This window comes from Thermobia domestica, chromosome 15 (assembly GCF_964235325.1).
Source record: "Thermobia domestica chromosome 15, izTheDome1.hap1.1, whole genome shotgun sequence".
NCBI classification, from domain to species: Eukaryota; Metazoa; Arthropoda; class Insecta; order Zygentoma; family Lepismatidae; genus Thermobia; species Thermobia domestica.
In genome coordinates, this window is record NC_137468.1 from 157313818 (window position 1) to 157333659 (window position 19842).

At 33.6% G+C, this 19842-nt stretch overlaps 1 protein-coding gene across 1 annotated transcript; it reads right to left on the minus strand.

Moving 5' to 3' along the window:
- Positions 1-1353: 1353 nt before the first annotated feature.
- Positions 1354-18411, minus strand: LOC145671678 (L-asparaginase-like). Its single transcript, XM_081740877.1, has 5 exons — positions 18400-18411; positions 15731-15855; positions 13286-13408; positions 11275-11374; positions 1354-1538 (listed from the first exon to the last, which is right to left on the minus strand). The coding sequence occupies exons 1-5, from the start codon at positions 18409-18411 to the stop codon at positions 1386-1388; spliced, it is 513 nt and encodes a 170-aa protein (XP_081597003.1). The 3' UTR covers positions 1354-1385.
- Positions 18412-19842: the final 1431 nt, after the last annotated feature.

Genomic DNA, 19842 nt, shown 5'->3' on the forward strand with positions numbered 1-19842 from the left:
GTATGTGTTTCGTTCTGAGACTCATATAGTGTGTCTAATCTCACGCTTTAAAAAAAAATCATGACATATAATATTTACCTTAGCAACTAAGACCAATTTCATACAATCTGCTGAGAAGCTTCGATCATTTGAATCTCATCCTTTCAGTTCATAATCTACAGTCATCTCGTGGGAATAGGACCAAGGGGCTTAATCGCTTATGCTCTTTGGCTTTCCAGGAGGAGTAGGGGGTAACGGTGGGTCAAATAACTAGACAATATAAGATGAGGAGACGAAAAAAGGCATGTTTCAGCTTGTTTCTACATCTGGTAGGCATCCAAGACTATGACCATACGTATACCAGCTTAGCAACAGCGTCCAGGGAACGTTTCCATGGTAAAATTTTGAAAATTTTCCCACGCCCGACCCAAGTACATTATTCCTACTGTTAGTTCCGAAAGGGGTGGGGATAGGGGATTGCGTTTGGTATCATTGGATAGATTTCTAAAAACTATTTAATAGGTGTTTTTATTTTTTTTATTTTTTTTATTTTTTTTTATTTTTTTTTTGCTGATCTGTATATTTTTCGAGACATTGGACCTTTTTGGGACTTTTTAGACACTCTCTCTCTCTCTCTCTCTTTATATATATATATATATACAGGGTGGTAGGTAACTCCACCGACAAACTTTGGGAGGTGATTCCTTATATGAAATGAAAGAAAAAAGTTCCTATAAACATAGGTCGAAAAACCTCTCATTTCAGAGTTATGAACCGCCGAAAATTCGAAAAATCATGGTTCGAAACGCCCTGCCTTAGAAACTATAGGACCTATAACAAGCGGTTTAAGGAATTACACAGATACTAGTATGCGAACTATCTAAATATCCATGTTTTACCATCCTCCGTTATCGGCGAAACGAATGCGTTATTAATACTTAAAGGAGTATCCCTATACCTCAATTTCCTTTTTACAGTTCGTTTCGCCGATAACGGAGGATGGCAAAACATGGATATTTAGATAGTTCGCATACTAGTTCCTTTGTAATTCCTTAAACCGCTTGGGATCGGTCCTGTAGTTTCTAAGGCAGAGCGTTTCGAAACGTGAATTTTCGAATTTTCGGCGGTTCATAACTCTGAAAGAAGGCTTTTTCGTCCCATGTTTATTAGAACTTTTTTCTTTCATTTCATATAAGGAATCACCTCCCCAAGTTTGTCGGTGGAATTACCTACCACCCTGTATATATATATATATATATATATATATATATACATATATATACAGAGAACCGGTTGTTAAAAATTAGAATAGCACCACTGGTTGTATGTTTTCCAGTAATAACTATCGCATTTATTTATCTCAATATTCACATACCTTGATGTTTATAGCAATGTAAAACAGTACCCTACTGAACACCCTTAAATATCTTTGCTGCCTCGACGAATTTCATTTTGTCTGCGATATTTGCTGGAGTATCACCAAGCATATCTTGCAAATGAGGATCTGCGCAACATTCCATCAAGAATTCTATAGTAGGTAATTGACGATGAAGAACTGCCTGCAAAGACAAATTAATAAATAAATGTATATGTGTAATATGTTAGCTATATACTACAGTGGCGTGTGGGGAAATTTTACTTTGGGTAAGCAATGGTATCAGAGGGGGCTCGTGAGGGACATTACACAGCCTATTTTAAAGCTTCATGTACACTATTCATGCAATTATATCCTTCATTCTTACACATGTTCTTATTATTCAAATAAAGTAGGCAATGCCAACAATCAGTCGCGTACGCAGAATTTCATCAAAGATGGCTTCAAGTACTCTATCTCATATTCTTTCAGAACAAACATGATTTGAGTACAAAACTCTTAATATGATAAATGTTTATTATTCCATAATATTTTGCTTAAGAGTGGCTTAAACTCCGCACCCCACTGCCAGCATTGGCACCTAATTTTAATTCGTGTTGATAAAATTGGTAATGATGTTATCCCATTCTCTGTCTAAATTACTTTTTATTTAGTGTTGAGTTTTGGATTCTGTGTACTAATGTAATATGCCTCGAAAACACTTCTCTCGATTGAATATGAAGTACGCTGCAAAACCGTAATATGCCGTCCAATATGATTTAAGCCTGTATTTGTTCCTGGGGATAAATATCCAATTAATGCATAGGACTTAAAAACAATATTGGTGAAATAAGAATATTAATAAGGTCAGTAAAATATGTTATGTAATGTCAAAAAGCTTGGAAGATAATTGTACGAAATAAAGGAAAGACTTCCGGCTATTCCTCGGATAATACATCGTCGGCATGGTGACAACTGAAACTCAAGGTTATCTAGCACTCAAATATAAGACGCTCTTCCTTTTCCACATAATCAAATATCAAAAATTGAAATACTTTAATATATCGTCGCTGCGCCTCGAAGAACCGTTATCTGACATTTTTTTGTCAAAAATGAGTTATGCCGTGCAAATAAACCTGCAAGCTGTCATGCAGCGTCCCTTATAATGTGATAAGTGAATATTCAATTGTTCCGCCACAACAATGAAAAATAATTGAAATTAAAGGCTTCAGGTTCTTATCACATACGTATTATTTAATGTATACAAATCCTCTATGTGCTTATAAAGGCGCAGAAGTTGCTACTTAAACACAAAAATAGTAATATAATATTGCTGAAGGAAACTACAACAATGTCCAGTGCATAATATATGCAGAATCAATTTTATTATATTTTTAAAGTGTTTCCGTGTATATTTGGCAAAATTTTAGGAGTTTGGATTTTTTTTCTCCTGAAAAGTTGTGGTTTTAACACATAGCGGTTCTTCGAGACGCAGCGACGATATGAAGTGAGGAAGAAATAACATTTACTGAAGTGTTAAAAAGAAATACTTATTGACATCCTAAAGATAAAAAGTAGCTAATGTGAAATATGAGATGACTCACACACACATATATACGAACACAAGAACTGAATTTGTATTTCGTAAACGGAAACAGTTGCAGTAAATTGGTTAGTGCTGTATTCTTCCTCTTCATTTGCATGAAGTTTCACTCTCCCGACCTTGGGAGTGTCAACTGAGAAGTTATTTTGTAACCGTATCGTGTCGGAAAAGGCCTAATTTGCAAATGGAACAAAGGATTAACTTCAACTTTCTTGTGATATTTAAAAAGTTGCGAACTGAAATATTCCGAATTCTGACCGAGGAATAGATTATATTTTTATGCCCAGAATACAAATCTTCCAGTAGCATAAACGCTCCATGCACGGAAATGGTCAGGTTCACCCAGCCCGGAAAAAGCAGCATGTCACGCTCATTCATGGAATTGTAATATTTGAGTGAATTCTTACTGAAGAGACAGTCACCATTACTGACATTGGGTTCTGACCAGCCTTCACGAAAAAGTTAAAAGAAAGAAGAATCAACTATAAAGAATGGATGGATTTTGCACCCGGACAACGCACCAGTCCACAAGCTGTATCTGTCAGACAATTTTTAATGCGTGAAAATATTACTGTCATCGAACATCCCCTCTAAAGGGACTTTTTTAATTTCCCCGAGAATAAAATTTGATCTCAAGGGAACACGTTTCTCCTAATTGAACAAATGAAGCCGAAATGAAGCCTACGTGAACTCATAGAAAGTGACTTCCAGTATTATTAACAGTGACAGCAGCGAATGTAGAAGTGTGTGAATTGCCAAGGACATACTTCGAAAGTAGTGACCACGATATGCAGTAAATCGATAAGTACCAGAACCAAAAGCCAGTCCAGTACGATTCCATTTGTGTGAGTGTGTGTGTGTCACATCTCGTATATGCTACATGTTTCAGATATTGTTCTTATACAGGGTGTCTCAAAAGTCCCCTGACATAGGGTAACTGTTATTATCAGAATTACAACAAAATATAAGAGGGAAAACCGTCTCCAAATGTGATTTTTCAATCTAAAGTGAAGGATTTTTTTTTTTTTTAAATCGGACAAGCCGTTTGGGCTGTACGCTCTTTATGTGCCCAATGTTAAATGAAAATGCAATGTTGCCATTTACTTGGACCCACAACATAAACGAATGAAGTTACTGTCTTTTAATCTAACGTGTCGATGGCCAGCCCCCATTTCAAACAGGATTTTTTAGCTTGCCGATAAAAATGGTTGATTTTTGGTAGAATTTAATCTAATTGACATGCAAGTAAATCCTTATCTAGTCTTATTATAAATACTGTCTCAAATGTTGAAGCTGGTTGTACTTTCGCCCGTACAAGCAAGCTACGTCAAGAACTGTATCGAGAAGCGTGAGTCATTGCTGAATGAACTGAAGAAGTGTAAAGGTGTCAGTTGTAAGTGTTCAAGATGGAATGGAGCGAGTATGAATATAGTGTGGAAGTGATAGCATTGCACACAGTAGGCAAATCACCAGGGAAGATTTTCAAAATCCACCAGAAGCTGCAAATTAGTAAAAATTTCGTTTATCGCACTATCCATGGCTTTGCTGAGACTCGAACTATGAAAGATCGCCGGTAGGAGGAAGACCACACACAGTATGAGCACCGGAACTTGTGAAAGTAGTGTCGGAGCGTGTCCGACGAAATCCAGTTAGGAAAGAGTCAGTTATGGCTCGTGTGCTAAAGATACCGAACATGTCTATGCCTCGTATGCTAAGCAGTGACCGGGGACTCCATGCTTATAAATAACGCAAAGAACATCTCCTAACACATGAAATGAAGTGCCAGAGGCTCCTAAAAGTAAAGCGCTTACTTACGCTTTACGCAGGAAATGGACACCGTCGAATTCTTTTCTCTGATGAAAAGATTTTCACTATTAAGAAGACTTTCAATGTTCAAAATGACAGAGTATATGCCACATGCTATAGAGAAGCTGGTGAAAAGGCTCCAAAGATCCAGAGGAGTCAGCATCCTGCCTCAGTTATTGTATGGTGGGGTATGAGCTACGAGGGCACAACGGTGTTCAATTTCTGTGAAAGAAGGGTCAAAACATCAGCCAAAGTGTACCAGGAGACAGTGCTTGAGAAACTAGTCAAGAATCTCACCAACACCTTTTTCCATGGACAGAACTGGAGCTTCCAGCAGGATTCAGCCCCAGCACACAAGGCACGGACAACCCCACAGTGGCTAGACGCAAATGTTCTGGACTTCATTTCCACTTCAGATTGGCTTTCTGCAAGTCCGGACCTAAACCCTTTGGACTACAAATTGTGGTCCAAGCTTCAGGAGATTCCTTGCAAGAAAAAGCATCCCAATATTGAAGCTTTAAAGCGGTTTCTTCGGAAGGCAGCTGCAGATTTTTCAGTTGACGTGTTGCGTAATGCAATTGGTGAGTGGCCACAAATACTTAAAAATTATGTGCATGCTAATGGTGGCCATTTTGAATCATTTTGTGATTTTGGTTTATAATGCATTCATGTAACTCATATTATTAGGATATGAAAATATCTCTAACAATTTGTGTCAATGTAGTTAAAACATTGGGACAGTATTTATAGTGAGACTATGTAGTTCGTAACATTAAAAAAAAAGCTATAACAGTAACATTCACCTGAGAGACGGACACGCATAATTAAGGCGCTTGAAGGCAAAGTGGTGTAGGTCTGTTTTCAATAAGCTTTAGTTACACCCAGAAAATTGATTCTACGCAACAAAATTCATAAGCTGGATGGTGAAGTATGTCCTAATTCATCCGTACACGTACCCATGAGTGAAATACAGTATGCTTCACCGCCGAGAATCCATTTCTAAATATTATACCTTATTGAAAACTGACTCATACTACTTTGCTTTTACGAGTCGTAATTGATCATTTTTGTTGATAAAATTGACATAACTACTCATCGAATAATTGAAGGCATGAAAATGACAACCAGATAAAGACCAATTTCTCAAAAATGAGATTTCCATATATTCGAAATCTATGTTCAGTGGTCTATCAGTGAGTGTGAAAACAAGAGTTGTATGCTTACCCATTCCCCCACCAGAGGGCTTTTAAACTTACCCGTTTTTTTGTTGACAATGACAACCAGACAAAGACCGGATGTATCTGGTTTTCGTTCTCAGTTTCTGAATAAATATGTTCTGGCTTGGTTGAAAGGCTTGCCTTATACAAAAAGGTCGGTAGCATGCCTTCGATGGATATGAGAGGGAAATCTGAGGGTTCCAGGGTTAGAAAAAGCCAGAGAATGTTGCGCGTCAAGTAATAGAATACATCAAATCTTTTCCTACCAGGAAATCACACTATTCTCGAAGAGATTCTCAGAGAGAATATTTACAACCGGACCTTACTGTAAAAAAAAAAAAAAAAAAAAAAAAAAAAAAAAAAAAAAAAAAAAAAAAACTTTAATTGGAGAAACATGAACCAGAGGTTTTCCATAATATTTCTCAAGGGATCAAATGTAAGCCAGAAATTTCGTACGAATATTATAACAATGGTTTTAACACCACATTCAATTTAGCTTTTGGTAAACCTCGCAGTGATGTGTGTCCTACTTGCGACGAATTAAAAGTCAAAATAGATAGAGCAATCGATGACTTGAAAGAAAAAAGCAAGCAAGCCCAGGAAGATCCATCAGTCGATATTTTATGTTTAGACTATCAGCAGAACTTCCCTCTCCCTGTTCTACCTGTTGGAGAAATATTCTACAATAGATAAATATGGATTTATAACCAGTGCATTTATTCTGCCAAGACAGGAACATCAAAAATATACATGTATGATGAAACAGTCACAAAAAAGGGAGCAAATGAAAGTGTGTCTTTCCTACCATTACATCGAAAGTTTCGTGGACCCTAGTGTAAAAACTCTATACATTTTTACAGACAACTGTGGAGGACAAAACAAAAACGTAACTCTTGTCCAGTATTTGTCCTTACTTGCTACTACTAAGAAATTTGAAAATATTGTTCATCACAATCCAGAACGAGAACACTCGTTTCTTCCATGTGACAGACAGTTTGCACAGATTGAAAAACTCAGAAGCCAAAAAGAGTATATAACTACTGGAGGAATGGTATTCACTTGTTCAGAGAACGTCCAAAAAGTTTTGCGTCATAAAAGTTCAGCAAAACATGGTCAAGGACATTTATAATTTCTTGGCACCTTGGTTCGTTAGGAATAAGGAATGCGGACAAGGCGTTCAAAATCTCTACAGTATTTACAAGGTTTTCCAGTATGAAGACAAAAACATTTGCGTATCCTACGGACACTCTCCGGAAATAGAATAGGATTGTTTTATCGGAGTCAAGAAGATTACAGACATTAGTGAAGTAAATCTGAGCAATGCACCTCGAGCTTACTACAACTCCCTTCCAATTAGCGCAAAGAAGTTGCAAGATTTGAGAAAATTGTGTTCCAAATACTTCCAGACATTTATAAAGGATGGTATGTCAATCTTCTCTGTGTAGAAATTGAAAATAACACGAGTGATACTGATACAGATATGAACAAGTAGCAGACATTTTCAGTGAGTGTGAAAAACAGATATTTCCATTTGCATTTTTGTATTTCTGTAATAATGTTCTGTAATAATAAAAAATAAAGATTTTTTTATTATTAACTATAAGTATCTTGTACAGTTAAGAGTTACGCTTAATTCCAACCATGTTGTAGCAATTATATTGGATATACGTAAGTATTCTTTGGTCTTTACCTTGTTATCACTCTCACTCAGTTAATATTTTTATCTGGTTTTGTTTTCTACGTCTCTTGTAAAATTAGCATTTTGGTCTTTATCTGGTTGTCATTTTCATGCCTTCAATTATAGACAATAGTGTTATTCAAACTTACATAATTTACATACATCTACGATGCTTACACAACATTACTTCTCTCGTGTTTATGTCACAAGAAGTACTTTAAATCACATACATTTCTGTCCAGTTTCAGAAATTTTATCATGTTGTATTCACTATAATTTCTAATATAAAAACAAATTCTCCACAACAAGAATTTACGTATAATCCAAATAGATGTAAGTTCATTTTTTATGTACTTTGTTAACAGTAGCAGTTTAATGACTTCTTTCTTTGTTATCCTAGAAACCTTTGAAGCTACAGACTCTCAACACACACTTTACACAGTTTTTTAGAGCACTGCAAACAACCGGGCGTTTCTCACTTTACATATTTGTATGTTGTTATTTTGTTTAAGGTGTAAGGACAATACCGACAATTCTTACGCTTTTCTAACTTGTCACTTCTTTCTTTTCCATGTACTACCAACTTTTGACTCCTTTGTCTACTTTCTAGTATTTCTGAAGTAAAAATGATTTTCCTCAGGTCATCTGGAAGATTAGTTACTTGCAACCTCTGCAAATATTTCCGCAATAAATTCATTTTTAACCTTTTCATGAAGTCAAATCTTGTCATGTAGTCCTTTATGAAGATACACCATGTAGGCATTTGAGAATTTAACTGAGATTAGGAAATAAAATATTGCTAATGGCCATCTTCTGGTAAGTCGATTAGCTCAATATTTGTTGCACTTCATGTCAAGAGCATCAACACCACCCTTGGTGGTATTATGGAAACTAATTTTTTTTGGCTTCTTTGTCTTTCATCCATAAACTTAGAATGGTGTAAGAGTGTTATAACTGTTTGATTATACATATATAACTGTTTGTTTGTTTATATGTATAATATAAGACAAAAACTCTTGCGGAATTTCTCTCTTGTTAGCTTCGAGAGTTCCAACATACGTTAATTTGTTTTTCAGTAATTCTTCAGTTAATTCCATGGACGAGAACCAACTATCTGCTGTGATATTTCTGTTGTTTCATACATGCATTTGGTAAGGTGAATCACAGATTAAGTGGGCTTTGTGAATTACTTTTCTTTCTCTAATAATATTGCACCATCACTGTCTTTTCCAACATAAATATAAGCATTGAACAAATATGATGAATGCGCATCAGTTAAACACATTATTTTTATGCCATACTTGGCAGGTTTCTTTTGGATATGTACACGGAATTCGGATCGCCCTCTGAAAGAAATTAGAGTTTCATCAACAGATGCGTACACCCTAGCAGAATATGTCTTCTGGCAATTAGAAATGAACTTATTGAAAAGTTATACACTGATGCTGCAGGATCTTTCCTTTTCCTTTCTTCATAAGTAATGAATCATCAAACGTAAGAGCCGCCAGCAAAACCTCACACCTTTTGAGAGACATGGTGGCACGAAAAACATGACATCCATTGCAGTCAGTTGAGAAAAATGACGCTAAGCTCTTACAGCCCGACTTGAAAATGGAACACAAAACCATCAAACTAATAAGAGCTTTAATTTCAGTCTTGTCACTATTCTTATAACTTGAGGAGGAATTATGAACTTACTTCCAATTATTTCCAGTATTAGTACAGTCTGCAGTTTCATTTAAAATTTCATCAGTAAAGAATAAACGCCAGACGTTCTCTGAATTTGGAGAAGTGCCTAATTGATTCGCGGGTCCTAACTATGATGACAATTTAACTTCTATAACGTTTTTCTTAGGTGTCTTAGCACCCAAATTTGGCTCCCTGGAGCTCTATGTGATGCAACTTTTTTTTGCAATAAACAGTCTATCAGTTTATGTTGTACACTCTTGTCCAAAATTATTGTCGCATGTCTATAAATATGTTGTAGAAATATAATTTGATAACGAATTCGTCTGGTATTTATTATAATGTTAGTATGTGTATAATCGGCAAAGACATGTATGTGGCAAATTTCATGTCAAAGGAGCATTAAATAAGAATAATAAGACGAAAATATAAATTTCCTGTCCATTTAGTGACATTTTTGTTTTACTCATTCTAATTTTCGTAATTATAATTCTTTTCCTATGAAATTTACCACAAGTATACATTTCCTGATTATACACATAGTATCACTATTAAAAGTACCCTGCAAAATCATTACCAAATTATATCCTTACACGAAAACAGTTATAGATATGCGACAATAATTTTGGACATGAGTATACTTTCGCTTACACTATTCTGATTATTGCTGTGTCCTTCTTCACCAGAAATGTTGTTGGCATCATTAAAATATATTTCCGGATTCCTGTCATGATCTATATCGGATAAATGATCTTGCCCAGAAACATACGAATCATCAGATCCATAATTATCATCGGTTTCCTCTTCTAGAGCCATTTGTATCATAGCCCTACTCCTTTGTGGTATACTTTTGCTACTTGATATCTTAAAATAATGAGATCTTCGAAACGAAAGAAACATGAAAATATTAATGGTTATCAATATAAAGTAATTTCCGTTGCGTAACCGGACAAAAAAATTCTTTTAAAGTAATATCTGCTTGCGAGACGGATTGGAATAACTTCATTCACTTTGAAGTTCGCAAAAAATGAGTCAGACACGCGACCACCTGCATGAAACAGCACAGTCAACTCACAACTGAAGCATATGTAAAATATCCGTTCATATGGCGAACATGTGTACCAAATCTGAAGAAAAAGATATCGTATATTTGCGCCTGAGACGGATATTACCGACTAAGAGTTATTTTTTTTTTTTTTAAAAAAAAGAATAACATTTAATCTGCACCTAAAATTATTTAAGCTTTTTTTTTTTTTTTTAAACAAGAATAAGCTTCAGTAATTTCATGTCTTATGTTTACAAAAGATACACTGGTTGGACAAGTTTTTTTTTTTTAAGTTATTTACACAATGCACAAATTTCTATTGCGCAAATAGTAATTGTCACGCGCAAAATAATAACGGTAATTACAGAATACCAAAAATATGCATATAATTTTGCTTATGATACAAACTGCAAAAGGCTATATGAGACATAGAGACTTACAGCTTAACGTGGAATCCGAACCACATGACCACCCGCTGGAAATCGAACCAGAATCTCTGCGTGCTAAGCATGTAAGAAACACTAACGAAAGAAAGGTGTTGGTACACTAAACGCAAATGTAAAAACAAATTCTTTTTTCTTAGAAATGTGACCAAGGGTAATGTGAAAGAAAACGCATTGTTAGGGCCTCTTTGGTCTGGACACATTCATGCGACGGATATCTGTGTCTCCTCCTCTATGAACATCTGGTTTTAAGAACTTACCTTAGATGGCAGAACCATGGGAAAGATGTATTCGAAAGAAATGTGTCTGTAGATGCAGTCCCGAGAAGAGAAAAATGTTTTTATGAATATGTCTATAGACTCTCTCCCCAATTCACCGTCGGCGATGAAGCGCGTTTAAAGACGCGCTCTTTATTAAAGAGCAGAAAAATCATTGTTTTCTAGTTTACCGTTGAGTCACTTACCATATGAAGTGCTGTTCTTCCACTATAGTCAGTCTGATGCAAATCTATTCCTGCCAGTTCGTATGACTTAAGCCTTTCCACGTTACCTTCGCCACCAAGACTGAAATAGAACAAAATACAGGTAATTTTCAAAATTAATAATAAAAATAATTATTTATATTAAACAATGCATATAATCGATTATAAAGACGTTCATAAGCTCCATCTTTGCTTTACATTTTTTTCTTTTAAATTGCAGATATCAATTTTTTGGTAAAAGTGCATACACTTGGATAAATTTTTATTTGCCTTTTTTATTCTAATTTGAGAACACTTAATACAAAGGAAATATTTTTAAACATATATGCCCATACAGTCACAGAAAAATTACCTTAAAGTAGGATATTTAAACTACCCCTCATGTCAACGCTTGGATAAATTTTTAATTGCCCTTTTCACACTAATTTAAGGACATGAAACCGAACGAAACTATTCTTAAATATATATGTTCATAGGGTCACGAGAAAAACGACCTCAACATTGACATATAAATAACCTCCATAAACGAATATATTTAAAAATATTTCCATTGGTTTCCGCGTCCTCAAGTTAGTCCTGAAACCTTAATTAGAAATTTACCCAAGCATGAGTACTTTTATTTGCATGAGTGAAGTTCAAATGTTCCACTTTGAGGTAACTTTTCTCATGATTAAATGAATTGATATGTTTTAAAAGAATTCCGTACGATTCAGTGTCTTCAAAACAGTATAAAAAGCGTAATTAGAAGTTTATCCAGCTTCGAGTACTTTAAGCATTGGCATGAGAGGTATAATTAAAATATTCCAAATTTAACGCAATTCTTTGCTGACCTCATGACATTACTTAAAAATAACTTCTTAGATCCAGCGTCTTAAAATTAGTATAAAAATCGCAATTAGAAATTTATCCAAACATGAGTACTTTTACCAAGAGCGGCATTTGTTTCTTTATAATTTTTTTAGTATATGTACAAAATACTACTGAATAAACTAGTCAGTGGGGCCGCGGTGGCTTAGTGGTAGAGTGTTCACCTCTGGTGCTTGGGGTCCCGGGTTCGATACCAGCCCCCGCCAAGTGAACCTTGTGGTGGACAAACACCGTGTGCGTGGGTTTTTTCGGGGTTCTCCCGTTTCCTCCCACTTTCTTCATTCCACCATTTCACTCATTTCTCATAATCACCGTCTCCTTTAGCCTAATCGGCATAACCGTGGGACGTAAAACTTAAAGATTTCATTTCATTTCATTTTTAAACTAGTCAGTGTTTGAGATTTTCTGTTTTGTTCAGCTCGTCATCGAAGCCTGCAACATTACCAAAAAAAAAAAAAAAAAAAAAAAAAAAAAAAAACACTAGTCATTATATTTAAAAATAGACAGATGAGAGATTCAAAGAAATGACAATTAACATTTTTCCACTTGAATAACCGTTGTTGTGTTTAAATATCATATTTACAGCTGAGTTATCAAATGTGGTAGTCTCACCAACTTTAAAGGATTCCTTTTTGATAACTCAAGCATTCTGACTCATTGAATTATGGATATCAATCGTTGGTACTATAATATTGTCGGAGAAAAGTTATCACTGTTTACTTAAAAGTAGTGACTTTTCGGACTTAAAGAAAAAACTAGTGTATGGAGAATTCATTCCGATAAAAACTGAAATGAAATACATACATACATATATCTATCTATCTATATATATATACATACACACACACACACACACACATTTTATATATATATATATAGATAGATAGATAGATAGATAGATAGATAGATAGGTAGATAGATATAGATAGATAGATCGATATCGACGATTTTCCTTTTTTCCTTTTCTTTATAACCTCTTTTAAATAACAATTTACATGTAAAGTTGCAATATTATACGCCAAAAGCCTTCAAAATTGCTTGATAACGTTACTAGCAAGAGGCTGAAATTTCATTACTGACTTTCCTTAATTCTAAATTTATTAGTTTATAGAAGATAGTCACATACCGGCAAAGTTCTTCACCTAAAGCATGAGGGCTCTGCACATAATGGGCGCCACATTTCACCAACAAAGATATTATACTATGATGATTATGATCTATAGCATCCTTTAATGGAGTACGGCCAAATCTTAAAATAGAAACAAATAAATATTCACATCAGTTTTAATTGTTACTTTATTTTTAAAAATAAATAAATACAATGTATTATAAAAGTAATAGGAGTGAAGGTGAAGATGTATTTACGAAAACGTACTTACAATAATGGTTGAGCGAAATTGATTTGACATAGTATAACATTGTGTGGAACAGTAACTACATAACGGAATTCATATGTAAAAGAGACTTTGCTGTTTGAAAAAAAATACTATTAGAGTGAAATGGCTTAGTGAAAGCGAAAAGAGACATCATAAATGGTAACAGTAAATAACATGCAAATACTGTTATTCGATTAAGTTATAAAGACCACTTAATATAAATGGAAGAAAAAAAGTTTTAATTGACAAAATGGTTTAATTGTTTAAGTCCGGACAAATCTTTAAAATTCTTGATCTATATTGGAAGTGTCTTCCCTTTTTCTCTTAAAGTAACGACAAGTTAATGTTCTGACCTAGCTAATTCCCCACATGATTACTTTCACGTATCTTGCTTTGTGAAATTCAGTATGATTTGCATATAAATTAAATGTAAAGAAAACAATTTAGGTAACACAAAGACTCACTTAGTTCAAATTCGCTCTACATTTCTGGAAGAATAACTAAAAAACAAAAAGAAAATTTATTTTTAAAAGTATTAACGACCTAGAAAATACTGTATTATTAAATAAAATTTTCTTAGATCATGTTTACAGTTAAGAATTATATCATGACGTAAATACTGATGTCATAATGTAATCACGGTTCATTGTGTTATGTAATATGACAAATACTATTACCTTTTCTTTCGCGGTACTTCTTAAGCTCTTTATATATATATATCTATTGTATCAGTTATTTTAGAAGAACAAAAAGCCAACCTAACTTTTTATACCAACGATTCATAAGCTGATAAACAAATTAAACTTATTTGTAAAAAGTACATAAGAAAAAAATGAAATTAACGTCCTACGATTATACCCTTTTGGCTGAGGGTGACGGATTAAAAGGTAAGACTTTAAAGTTGCCATATAGAATCAAGTAGTGAAATTGGAGCTCCTTTATTTTAATAAGATAAGAAAATATTATACTATAAAAATTCATAGACTAAAGCTCAAAAAAAAAAAAAAAAAAAAAAAAGTTGGTATTTAGCAACTTAATATAACAAACTACCAGTTTGAAGAGTGCAAGATGGACTCAATTTGAAACTTAATTAGCCATCGTAAGATTTTCCAGGAATAGTATGGGTTTGAAACGTCAAATTAAAGGCACCACAAATAAAGATATTGAACCATTTGAACACTGTCATCTATTGAAATAATGCTAAATTAACTGATATTGCCTACCCACATACAAATTTAAATACATTTATTAGATCTTAAATTATTTAACAGGAAAACGATAAATTAGAGAAAAATTTATAAGAAAAGTATTGTACTGTTATTGGGTTTAAGTACAAAATTTCAGAGCTTTAGTATGGAAGTTAGTGGAATTTAAGTTGCATGATTTGACGCTAACGAATAAATAAACAGAAAAATAACATAATAAAAAGTATTGTAAATGAGAATACTATCCACTTCACCCAATAATTTCAGCAACTAGAAACGACTGCCAGCTTCAACGATGAAACAAAAAGGAAGTAAGCTGGTTAAAGTTTTCTAGTAATTTCTTAGCAGTGAATTTCTTTGTAATGTATTCGTCAAGTTCCACCATATAAGTATATATATAAAGTAGTTTTCATTTTTCTATGAATTATCCTAGTTCCTTCTTTCCACCCAACTTTCTTGAATCTTACAACCTGTAATATGACTGCAGTATTTGTCTGTAAAAATTATCGGGGGGGGGGGGTCTTCTTTTTACAGAACCCTGTGGCCAGGGTGGCTATTCTATCATGTTATTTATTCCTCATTGTATCACTTGTTAACCCATCTTATACACCCTATCGTATTCATAAGTACAAGTGACTTACCATTTAATCTACGAATTGGTACTATCTTCTCCAGTTTTAGGCAACTGTACATCTATATTGATAATTTACAAAGTGCCAATTTTTATTATTTATTTTTTTATTTATTTATTTTTAGAGACAATAATCCATATTACTTCATAATAAAATATTTCTTTAATCTATAATACAATAATTCATTTTGCAGAAAAATATATAGTTCTCTCTCAAAACAATGTGAAGAAAGGTTCTTATAGATTATTAGCTTGCATTATTACGATAAATCATTCGTTAATATCCTGTAGATCTAAATATCCCGAATAAATCAAAATGCCTTTTTCTTTAGATTAATTTTCGAATATTCTGCACTTACCTGTCTTTCGAATGAACATTAGCGCCATTGTGCAATAAATACGCAACTACATCAAGCTTTTCTTCGCAACATGCAATATGTAATGCAGTACGTTTGTCTATATTGTAAGCATTAATATTAGCACCCTGGAAGAAAGTAAAATTGCAAAATTATTAAAATTAATTGAACGCATAATATGAAATATATTTTATGAATTTCATAAACTAAGATTTTCTTATTCTAGAGGGTTCATCACAAAGATAAAAGATTCCTATAAAACACAAAGGAAAAAAGTGCTCAGAACGAAGAATAATAGATCGGAAGAAGTGCTCTCAAACATTAAAATGATAAAAGTTAGGAAAAAAAGAAAAAAGTTATGTTTTCGAATAGTGGCAATGAAAGTCAAAGTATTTATCACTAGTCACACAACAATCAGTTCATCCGGATGACCAAACCCTATTCATAGACTATAGCACTATGGAATTTATTTACTGCAAGCTTCGACAGAAATAATAATGCAATGAAAATCCGAAATAGTACATAAAACTTTACTGAATATAGAAATTACATTCACAAATACAGCTGTCTAATAAGCTATACTACCTTAACTTTAAACTAACTTCTAGTTGCATTTATTTTCTGGTGGAGTATTTAAAGGGAAGAAAATGAGACTAAACCTAACGGCATTCACTGATGTATGAAAGTAGATTTTGAAATGATTTTGAGTAGTTTGAATCCGCTATACTAAGAATATCGAGAATACAACTACATACTCTCTTTCAACAACTAAAACATGGAAGTAAATCGAAGATTTCTTCTAATCTTAGCATTTAATAGTTAACAAATAGTTCCACTTTCTTTTCTTCAAAATGGACATCATTTTATAAGTGTTATTGATTACAAGACTTATACATTCGTATATATTCCATGGGATTATTAGTTTATCTATCTATCCGTCTATTCATCTCTTGTGTCTTTTCTATCTTTAAGCTCTGTACTGCATATTTATTTTCAAATGCAAATTCTTTCTTTTTTCTATTTTTCATATCTGTGTGTAATTTTCCTAGGCCTAATTCTCATATGTCTATATACATATATATATACGGAAAATTGAAAATCACTATGTTTGTGACTCTAAATCTCCTGAACCGCCTGACCGATCTCGATCAAATTTGTAACATGGATGAGGTTCGAGGCTGGGCTGGTTTTAGGCTATTCACTTTGATGTTAGAATTGAGGGGTAGAGGGGGTGTAAAAATAAATAAAATTAATAACTCCTGAACCACTCGCCCGATCTTGATCAAATTTTCAACATAGATAAAGTTCAGGCCTGGGATTGTTTTTATGATTTAAATTTGACGGAGCAATGTAGAGGAGTAGAAGGAGGGGATATATATATATATATATATATATATATATATATATATATATATATATATAAATCAATTTATATAAGACTGAAAGTGACTATTTTTGTAAGTTAATAACTCTTAAACTATCCGACCGATCTCAATCAAATTTACAAGATACATGAAGTTCAAATCTGGAAACATTTTTGTAATTTCACTTTAACGGTAGATCCTAGGGGAGGGGGAGGGGGAGGGGAGAGGGACGTATAAATAAAAACTAATAAAACCTAATAACTTTTGAACCACCCAACCAATCTCGATCAAATTTTCAACATATATGAGGGTCAGGCCTTGGGTGTTTTTTATCGTTAAACTTTGATGAGCCAATGTAAGGGAGGGGAGTGGTAAATATATATGTAAAAAATAAAATAAAATAAAAATGACTGCCTTTGTGACTCCATCACTCTTGAACCACCCGACCGATCTCAATCAAATTTTCAACACACATGAGTTTAGGGGCAGGGAATACTTTAGGCTATTCACTTTGACGATGCAACGTAGGGAAGGGGGAGGGAAAGAGAAATTTAAAAATGATCAAAAATGGCCGATATTAGTGTTGAATCCATAGTTTTCGGGGTCGATGAGAGAAACACTGACACTTCTGATACTGTTTCATTCCAAGTTTAGTCCTGATAGTTGGGGAGGGGGAGGGTACAACGTAGGGGAGAGGGATAAATACATTAATTACAATAATTAAATACATTAAATACATAATTAAATTATGCAAAAGATTACGTCGTATTTATATTGTTCACATAAAATTTTGTGTAGGAATGATTTTTAAATTATTATTATTGGTAGTAGGATTATTTTTCTGGAACATGGAAAATAAATGCAACTTTATGAAAGCATCATTTTGAATGCTGCAGCAATTTACATGAATCAAGTGCAAAGCAATGTTTTGTTCCCACAGCATAATATATTTTGTATTAACATTGACGCACATATTTATTTACAACAGTAACCAATTGTAATTAACTTCTATATTACTTGAATAATATTTTTAGTAGAGATGAAAAAAAAAAGCTAGTTCATTGTGGGATGGAGGTTTCTTCCCATAAAAGCCGTTTTTTTTTTGGTGGGGGTGTACGGAAATCTTTTGCTTTTTTGACTTCTTACGTTTTCTTGTAGTGGATTCTACAATTTAAAAAAAAAAAAGGTGTTTTTAGAACATTCATTACATATGGCTCAATGTGCAGTTCCAGGCTGACTCTCTCTGCTGATTTTAGAACTGGCATTTCATTGGTGGGCAGGAGCTGTAAGCTTTGCAACCCAACATACCACAAGTTTCATGTTGGTTGTCTACCTTACAAAGTGCCTGAAAGTTATACATCGTGAATTTTTTTTTTTTAACTGGTTGCCTAAACTCAAACTGGCAGACAGCAAAAAATTATCATTAACCAAGAAAAGATACAATTACATTTTTGTTTTGATATCTCGTACGTCGATCGGCAAACACTTTATTGTCAGCTTCAGATATAGTATTAGAATCTAATACGAGTTCAGTTTGCAAAATTAAAGCCATAAATGGCCACTCTAGGATTATATTAGTTTAACGCTAGTTAAACTTTATCATTTACAGAATTTATTCTTTCATTAATGTTATAACGTGCCAATATATCTAAAATAGAAAACTTAGGTAAGGTTTCTCAACCTTCTCCCATTCGAATTTTAACGGACTCAATAAATACTATGTGTATAGATAAACTTGTTTCGAGAAAACCGCCAATATAAAATGTCTTTGCTTCCAAAAACGTTAATAACTGAAGTTTTAGTTTATACATAAAATCTAAATGATAATTTTACGCCACTAAGTCTATTGCGTTTTTAGAATAGTTATTTACTAAAGAAAATTATCACATAAGAATTTTGCAGTACACGCCCACATAAACACATCCTAAGACACAATAACACACTGGGCAAGGCTATGTGATACTGTTTTTTTTTTTTTTTTTCATATTATCACATAGCCTTACTAATGAGACTCTAGCCAATCAAGAACAAATGTCTGGAACTTCACTGTCATTGAAACGTTGCAAAGCAAGCCATCTTTTTAGGTGAAGGAAAGAGAGGTAAGGAGATTGTATGGGGAGTGATTAAAAAGTTCACATCGATAGTTTTGAATTGTCTTAATAGTACGTGAAACTCTGTGTGGGTGGACAGAATAATTCCAGATCGTAACATTCTTCTTTGCCGATTTTAGACCTTTCCTTCACTTATTATTGTTGCTCCTAAAATGGTACATAATTTTAGATGCATGTCAATTGCATTCTATTCTCTTGGAATTGACAAATCGCATCACGAACCTCTCCTTACATCTGTGGAATTTTCTGTGACGACAAACATTTCAACTCACTGCTACTCCACGCTAAGATTTATACCTCTATTGTAGGCAGATAATACTAGAACATGTTTTAGCGCACGCGCAGCTTCGCCAATGTTGTCAGTTTTATTTTATAAAAATTAGCCCCTTTTTTGACAAGCGTCTGTTTTTTTAAAAGAAATATTGTTTGAAATGTGAATTAAAATTAACAAAACCGTTCTATTTAACTGTTGGAGATTTTTTGTATTTACATTGAAACTATTATTTACAAAATAAGAAAAAAGAAAACAGCGTTTTGGATAGCGCATCACTTTCAGTGTACGTATTAATAAATTTAAAAGCTCTGCTGAGAAAAAAGGCTGGAATAATGGTTTGAATTCTACGTCGAAAATCCGTAGTGA

Bases quoted from the DNA above. Each gene is read 5' to 3' on its own strand.
- LOC145671678 (XM_081740877.1), bottom strand. The intron at 11,375-13,285 runs GTATGTGACTAT...GTTCTATTTCAG, and splicing joins TTAGGTGAAGAACTTTGCCG to TCTTGGTGGCGAAGGTAACG. The intron at 1,539-11,274 runs GTAAGTGACTCA...TTGTCTTTGCAG, and splicing joins GAAGAACAGCACTTCATATG to GCAGTTCTTCATCGTCAATT.